The sequence below is a fragment of the Octodon degus genome, unplaced genomic scaffold (assembly GCF_000260255.1).
Source record: "Octodon degus isolate 3935 unplaced genomic scaffold, OctDeg1.0 scaffold00189, whole genome shotgun sequence".
NCBI classification, from domain to species: domain Eukaryota; kingdom Metazoa; phylum Chordata; class Mammalia; order Rodentia; family Octodontidae; genus Octodon; species Octodon degus.
In genome coordinates, this window is record NW_004524765.1 from 2397837 (window position 1) to 2406458 (window position 8622).

The 8622-nt window shown below is 42.1% G+C and overlaps 1 protein-coding gene across 1 annotated transcript in view; it reads left to right on the plus strand.

The window, feature by feature from the left end:
- Window positions 1-2668, plus strand: part of Osgep (O-sialoglycoprotein endopeptidase) — a 9811-nt gene extending 7143 nt beyond the window's left edge. Inside the window, exons 5-11 of the mRNA XM_004644005.2 lie at window positions 430-479; window positions 593-671; window positions 1372-1437; window positions 1746-1836; window positions 2030-2105; window positions 2200-2298; window positions 2446-2668. Coding sequence (XP_004644062.1) covers window positions 430-479; window positions 593-671; window positions 1372-1437; window positions 1746-1836; window positions 2030-2105; window positions 2200-2298; window positions 2446-2485 — 501 coding nt within the window. The 3' untranslated portion in view covers window positions 2486-2668. The remainder of the gene's footprint in view (window positions 1-429; window positions 480-592; window positions 672-1371; window positions 1438-1745; window positions 1837-2029; window positions 2106-2199; window positions 2299-2445) is intronic.
- The last annotated feature ends 5954 nt before the right edge of the window (window positions 2669-8622 follow it).

Consider the following 8622-nt stretch of genomic DNA (forward strand, 5'->3'; position numbering starts at 1 on the left):
GTGTATATCTTAGGTATGTATCTAATGTATACAATTCCATAAACATTTATTGATAGCTTTTCTTCAACTTGGTGTGGTGAAATACTCCAGAATGACTATGTATTTACTTTGTTGTTGTTGTTATTTTGTGTCAAGGATTGAACTCAGGACCTTGCACTTACCAGGCAAGCACTTATGCTGCTGGGCTATCTCCCCAGCCGTGGTTATCATTTTTATGTGTTTTTTGGTTTTGGTTGCACTGGAGATTGAACCCAGGAGAACTGTACCACTGACCTACATATATCCCCTGTCCTAAAGGATCTTACTAAGTTGCCCAAGCTGGTCCCAAATTTGCAGTCCTTCTGCCTCAACTTCCTGAGTAGCTGGAATTACAGGCATGCACCACCATGCCCAGCTGATTGTATACTTTTTTCTTTTCTCTTATGGTAGATTTCTAATGACCCAAGTCCAGGTTACAACATTGAACAGATGGCAAAACGGTAAGAAGACATAACTGGAAGAAGGCAGCTGGTTTGGGGGCTTGTGGGGTGTCCTTGCATATAGGTTTGGTGGGGGCATTAGAATGTGATCCACTTTTAACTCTTTTCCATAGAGGCAAGAAGCTGGTTGAGCTGCCATATACTGTAAAGGGGATGGATGTCTCATTCTCAGGGATCTTATCTTTCATTGAGGTAAGTGTCAGAGGTAAGAGGACTGAGGACCTCCGTGCTCTTTTACTGCAGCACAGCTATTTGGCTAACCAGTACGTTTCCTGCATATAGCACTGGTCTTTGTCAGATGCTGAGTATAACTATTGAACAGATATTTACTGAATATGTTTTGTGTTTTAGACACTATCCTAAGTAATAGACACAAGGGCCGGCCAGATAGCTCAGTGAATTAAAGTGCTTGCTTAGGCAAGCACAGGGACCGGGGTTCGACTCCTGCTGTGCCATGCCAGCCCTGCCCTCCGGGGCATGCTGAGACTAGGCGTGGTGACGCATACCTCTAATCCCAGCTCTTAGGAGGCTGAAAACAGGAGGATCACTATAAGACTTATCTGTATAGTGAGACTCTGTAGACCCTAAACTAAGACATCTAAAATAAGTAAATAACTAAATGACATACAGCAGGAAAAAAAAGAAAAATCTGCCTATGATTGAGGTGGTAGCTGGAGGTTGTTGGGAATTGAACCCTGGACCTTTGCACAGAGCTACATCTCCAGACCTTTTATAAATTTTTAAATTTTGAGAAAGATCTTGCTAAAGTGCCCAGGTTGGGCTCAAACTTGTGGTCTTCCTGACTCAGTCTCCTAAAGTATTGAGATTAGAGACTCATACCACCATACTTAGCTCTGTTCACTCTTTTGCTTTTCTTCCCCTTTAATTATAGGATGCAGCCCCACGATTATTAGCCGCAGGCGAGTGTACCCCTGAGGATCTATGTTTCTCCCTGCAGGTAATGGAGTGAAAAATGGGGCTAGAAAGTAGAGGCTGGAATTGGGCCTGGTGGTACATGCCTATAATCCTAGCACTTGGGAGGCGAAGGCATGAGGATTCCTGTGAGTCCAAGGTGGCCTGGACTACACAGTGAGTTTAAGGCCAGCCTGTACTACATAGCAAAATGAAAGAAAGAAAGACAGACAGACAGACAGACAGACATAAAAAACAACATAAGAAAGTGGAGGCAGGAGAAGCTTTTATACGACAGAGCAGAATGAAGCGTAGTTGCCTCTGTAATATTTTTACGTTGTCTGTTCTCCACAGGAAACCGTGTTTGCAATGCTGGTGGAAATCACAGAGCGAGCCATGGCACATTGTGGCTCCCAGGAGGCCCTCATTGTGGGAGGTGTTGGGTGTATGTATCTGAGTGGATTCTCTTACCTAGCCGTGGCACTGGGCATCTCTTTCTGAGGTTCTAAATTGCTACAGGTTGGGGAAAACTGTTTGCCCTGTCCTTCCCAATTGTCACGCCTAGTCCTAAGTGCACATGAAGTATACAGTGGCCTAGGCAGTGGTGGTTAAAACAGAGTCTATCCCCTCTCCTGTAGGTAATGTGAGGCTGCAGGAGATGATGCAGATAATGTGCCAGGAGCGAGGGGCCCAGCTTTTTGCCACAGATGAGCGGTAAGTCTTTTCCCTTTCTTGCTTTCTTTCTCTTTTACCTTTATTATGATTTTCTGTCCTTGGATTACAGGTTTCACATCTCTTTCCTTCCCAGATTCTGCATTGACAATGGAGCCATGATAGCCCAGGCTGGCTGGGAGATGTTTCAAGCTGGACACAGGACTCCTCTCAGTGAGTCTGGGATTACACAGAGGTGAGTCAGTCTTTGGAGGCAGAAGACAGGAGTATATATGAGAAGTAAGAAAAAAAAGTCAGAAAAGACACGTTCAGGAACTTGAGAGTTGAGAAGAAAGGAAAATGCTCAGGGATAGTCTTCAAAGTGTTTCCTGTTTTTCCGCAGGTATCGAACAGATGAAGTAGAAGTGACATGGAGGGACTGACAAGATTAACAAAATCAGAGTAGGTAGTTCTCTTAAGTGGAACTCAGCAGACTCTGGGCTAAGTCTGTCTTTTGGTATGGAAATCTTGGCAATGCTGTGGACTTCATGAAAAGCTGGGGGTCTCTTGTAGAACCTCAGGATGACTCGGCAATAAAAAATATTTTTGGTTTTGTACGTTGGTAATTGGATTGTGTTTTTCAGAGCGAATGTGGAGTTAACTCTGAAGTGGGTCAGTGGTTAGGAGGGAAGGTCAGAGCAATACCCTGGCTGACTGCAGGTAACCCTGGAGGCTGCTAATCAGGACATGACATAACATAAAGGACGGTAACATGTGTAATGTCTTTTTTTTTTTTTATTTTTAGGGAAGGGTCTATAGGGTGTTCAGGGTCTCACTACTAGATCGGACTTGTAGTGATCTGCCTGTTTACAGCCTCCCAAGAGCTGGAATTACAGGTGCATGCCACCATGCCCAGTCTCATTTGCCATCTCAGCACGCCCCAGGGGCAAGACTGGCACGGCAGGCCCGGAAATCAAACGCCCGACCCCTGTGCCTACTTACAGGTGCTTTAATTCACTGAGCTATTTGGCCAGCCATTAGGTGTAATACCTTTTTTTTTTTTTTTTGATATCCTCTTAACAGTAGTGCTCATATCTATCAGTAATACTGTTGCATTAAGCTCTGAGCTGACTGCTTTATACTGATCTTGTTTTTAATTTTTTGAAGTAGATATTCAGGATGTCCCTTAAAATAGTCTGTAGATAGAGCTAAAGTGAACCAGAAAAATTGTATTCAATAAATAAGCCTTCAGTATGGGGACTTTACTCTTAGGGGAGAAAATTTAAAGGGAGTAAGAGAAGAAAAAATATGGAAAAGAATAGGAAGAGTTTAGAAGCAAAGCTGGAGAACAAAGATCATGCAAATTTTGGGAATCTGGTGCAGAAGACAGGAGGGAAAGAAATAAAGATAGAATAACAAAAATGAAGCCCTGTTCACACTCAAAAACAAAAACATTGAAGAAAACAATGAAAAAGAAAATGTAAAAAAAATGTTCAAGATATATTTGATGTCACTGGTAGAGAAGTGGGCTCATAGAGTTCAGATCTGAATTGATTAATCCCAGCAAGCTAGGTGTGGATTTATAGCAGGGTAGTGGATAATCCCAGCAAAATTGCACCTTCAGTTGGAGTCAAGTTCAGGCTGGTGTCTGACTGTGAGGCTGGAACTGGATTTGTTCAGCCTGCAGCAGTCTGTGTGCCTCCTGCATGCTTGAACTTGGCTAAGTTCCCTGTCAGCTTGAGCTGGGCGGTGTCACCTTGTCACTGGGAGTCACCAGATGGAGCAGTTCCACCCATGTGATGGAGTCTGAGCTCAGGTAGGCCCTCTGCAAGATGGTTGCCAGCCAGTTGCGCTCTCCTTGGGAGTGTCTGAACTGGAATAAATTACCAGCCTTTAAGTCTGCTTCATCTGCTCCGTCCCACTGGTGTGCTGCTCTGTGGAGTCCTCTGAGGTTTCCAGTAATCACTGTGGGTTTGCAGATTCCAGCTGCCCCTGCCATGCAGTAATTCCAGGCTCAGGAAGAAAGTGCCACTTGCTACCTCTCTCACTGAAGTCTCTTGCACTCCCCGTAGGCTTCAGTTCTTCAGGTCCTTTCTCACATTACTGTATTCTAGTATCTGAGTGCCAAATCTAAGAGGCTTTCTCTGCTGGTTGCTCCATATTCCCAGAAGGCCCCGCCTTTTCTGTAGAGTTAATATTTTCTCTCCTGAGTCTTCACATCAGCACAGAAGTGTGCTGTTTTTTAAATTTTGCAAAGGATGCCTCTGACCTCTTCCCCTCCCATTGGGACTCACTTTGTGCTCAACTTTGTAGCAAAACCTAAGAGTTCTCTCAAGTTTCTCATGAAATGTACTCTACCAGAGCTGTCCTGCCTTGGTCACTCATGACAGATACTGCTAAATCCAATGGTATATTTTCTTTTATCTTCGAGTCCATTAATAGCATTGGACACTCCTTTGAAATATTTTTCTTATCTGGCTTTAGAATATTCTGCTCTTTCCTAGCTGACTGTTCTTTATTTCTTGTTGATTTCTCCTTATTTCCATAAACTGTTAACTTTCCATAGTTCAGTTCTCAAACTGATCTATTTACACAGTCATCCACAGTGATTTCATCCAATCTTAGAATTAAACTGCTCAATGGGCTGAGTCAAAAGGACTATACATTTGAGGCCAGCCTGGGCAATTTATTGAGACCTTGTCTCAAAAAATAAAAAGTGGGAATGATAAACTGAGGCAGGAGGATTGCGAGTTTCACCCCAGCCAGGGCAATTTAGTAAGATCCTATTCAAAAACTAAAGGAGGGTGGAGCACGGGCATTAGGGGTTAGGCCCTAGCCTGAGCAACTTATTTAGCACAGGGCTGAGGACGTAGCTTAGGGTGAAGGTCCTAGATTCAGTGCTTAGTATCACAAAAATAAATAAGGTAGGGATGTAGTTAGTGGTACAGTACCCTTGGCTTCCATATCCAGTAGTTTCCTCCACCAATTTTTATTTATTTTTTAATGTCGGTAACTTCCAGTTTTGTGGTTCCCACCTGGACTTTTGTCCCAGAAACACGTCTGACTGGCTATTCACTTGGGTGTTTAATAGGCACTTCAGTTTTTTAGTATATGTATTGCTGAAGCAAGCACTTAATAGGCATTTCAAATTGAACTCATTGATGCTTCCTGCATCAGGAAAAAATAGGCCTTTAAATACCTGAAAGACCATGAATAGAAGAAAAAGCGAGGCGTAGTGGTGCAGGCTTGTGATCCCAGAACTTGGAGGCAGAGTCAGGATCACCATGAGCTTGAACTGTAGAGCTGTGCAGATCAGAGACTGAAGAAAGACTGCGACAGGAAGTTCAAAAGGCTTTCTATACATAGTGTCAGTGGGCCAGGGAAAGCTTGAGTTTTCAAATCATCAGCCAAAAGTCTGGCTTGAGTTCAGTTTAAATTGGTTTACAAGTGAGAAGTGCAAAACTGATAACAGTTTTTTACATGATTGGTTACATGGATGTAAGAACTATGTCATACATTGTCAGGCAGAATTGTATTATTCCATGAAGGAGGGGAGAGAGTATATGTGGGTGAGCAGAGCTAAATGTGTCCCTGGTTGGGCCAGTCTTTCCCCAAACATGCCTTTGGAGCAGAACAGACCCAATGCATATTTTCTTAATTTCAGGAAGCACAGTCAGCTTGACCCTTCATGTTGATGGATAGCAGCTGGGAACAGACAGTCAAGCTGAATTCAGTATGATAGCTATGTGACAGGCCGTATGAGCCTGTGGTCACAGGCCTAATTGATTTCTAATTGCTATAATATGCCTGCAGTCTGCTATTGTGTAAGTGCCCTTACATGGACTGTCTCCAAAAAAAAAAAAAACCCATGCATGTTCTTCCTTGCCCTTCCCCACTTCCCTGTACTCTTAGCTCCTGCTATTCTTTCTCCTTGGCAACATTGACCTTTTGGTTGTTCCTTAGGGAAGTGATCTCCAACTTTTTCAATGCCAGTGACCAGATTTGAGGAAGACAGTTTTTTCACAGACAAGGGTACAGAGGCAAGGTTTTGAAGCTCTTTCTCCCTTTTGACAGAAACTCCAGTGATGTTTGTTTTTACTTGTTTTGACAAGGGTTTAACTCATGGTGTTATCAAAACAGACTGAGACGAATGAAGGGAAAGAGGTGACAGAAGTGTTGAGTAAAATAATGGGTAGGCCACAAGCAGATTTAACACATCAGATTCTGATTTAAATCCTGCCACTAGATGCAGTTTAAGTGTTACCACTCACAGGTAGGATTCTGCTGTAAGTCTGTAAACAACTGATTTATTCTGGTCTCTGCATTCAGACTTCTCTGCTAATATTAACCTGTATTTGCAGCTGCTGTGCAACATTCGTCACTGTCTCAGCTCCACCCCAGAACAGCAGGCATTAGATGCTCGTAAGGAATGTGCTGCCTGGATCTTTGTTCACAGTGGAGTTCATGCTCCTTTGACAGTCTCATTACACTGCTGATCTGATGGGAAGCAGAGCTAGACAGTAATGGAAGCAGTGGGGAGCAGGTGGAAGTACAGATCAATCCGCACACCCACCTCCCCCACCACTCACCACCTGCTTTGCAGCCCAGTTCCTAACTGAGGGGTTGGAGTAAGGACTTCAGATATGCTGACCCTCAAGGGCTTTATTTTTTCTTTTCCTTCTTTGCCATTTGCTAAGTAAAGGTCACTGTATATTATTTTAAATATGCTCACCATTTTTAGTGAAAACTTGTGGACAACTCTGCTTAAACTCACTCCTCTAGCACTTCCAAACCCTCTTCCCGTTCTACTTAATTGTATTGTCTATCCTAAGACTGTAAACACCATTGTGAATGGGGTATTGTTATCTTGTTGCATGCATTGCTGTATCATCCAGTACATGAAGAGCCTGACATCTATTGGGCATTTAGTTCATAAGCAAATGTTTATGTTGATTAGAAAGCAAAGCAGAGATAGAATCGGAGGACTGTAAAGTGAGACTTGAACCAGAGGATAAAAAGGGATTATGTACATTTGGGGAAAGAACTACTATCTCGTGTTTTACTAAGTAGAAAGTGGCTGTGTATGTTTTATTTATGAGGGACAGACACATAAATGGGTTAAAAATGCACTGAGACATGGTTTAAAATTAGAAACGGATGGAAGATGGGGTGAGATGCAAGTAAAGGTTAAATTTCTCTTCAAATATGAGAATGTGAGTGATCACTGCATAGCTTTGGGATGTAATTTTATTTTTTTATTTTAGAGAGGCAAGAAAAAAGGATTTAAAGATGAAACAGTTTCAGAACAGGTTAGTAGGGCAGTTAAAATAATTAATACATTACATATTCTTTATGGTAGTTACTCAAAGTAAAAAATAATAAGCTTGAAATCTTTTTTTTTTTTTTTTCTTTTGATTGTATTTAGTACAGGATCTCACAGTGTAGATTGGACTTGTGTTTTGAGCCTCCCAAGCACTGGGATTACAGGGGCACACCACTGCGCCCAGTCTCCATCACCGTCTTAGGGCACCCTTGGGGCGAGGCTGGCACAGCAGGCATCGAACTCCAGTCCCTGTGCTCTGCCTAAGCAGGAGCTTTAATCCGCTGAGCTATCTGGCAGGCCCATGAACAGATATCTTTTCCAAACAGTATTAGTACAAACCTTTCTTTTCAATGAACTGACAGACTAGCTGTATAATATTTTAACTATCTGATGTATACATGTGTTTTTTGTCCTTTTCTTCCTTTCCTGCATCACAGCTTATTGTTTCTTTTCAATAGGGTCTTCCACGTTGACAATAGTTAGTGTATATATTGGGGTTTTGGGGGGGGTAGGGACAGGTACCAGGTATTGAACTCAGTACCTTACACTTGCCACACAAGTGCTTATGCTGCTAAGTGATTTCCCCAGCCCAGCTAGTGTACATTTTGGATCTTATTTGCCTACTGGTTTTTCACACAATGCAATATTTATACATATGGATATGATTTACTTCACTTACTAGTAGGGGCTTGAGTTGCATGCATTTACTATAAAAGTCTTCAGTTTGTCCTTTTTTATAGCTGAATAAATTAAGAACAAAAATATAGAATGCATTCCTCATTTGATGGGCACTGGAGTTGTTTCCAAGATGTAGCTATTACAAATTGTGCTACTATAAACATGGGTGTACATATATCACTGTGTGATACGATGTTGTAATTCTTTTGGGAAGATACCTGAAAGGGAAATAGCTGGGTCAAATGGAACCTCTAATCCTAGTTTTTTTGAGGAATCTCCATACCAATTCCACAGTGGTTGCACCAGTCTAAACTCCCACAAACAATGGAAAAAGGTTCCTTTTTCCCACAGCCCTGCTGAGTATTTGTTTCTGTTCATTTGATGATAACTGTTCTTTCTGGGGTGAGATGGAATCTCAGTGTTGTTTTAATTTGCAGTTTTTGAATGATCAATGATGTTGAACCGTTTTTCATATATTTATTTGCCATTTGTGTTTCTTCATCTGAGAAGTGTGCATTCATCTCAGATGCCCATTTTTGGATTGGGTTATTGAATTTGGGAAGGTCTGACTTTTTTTTT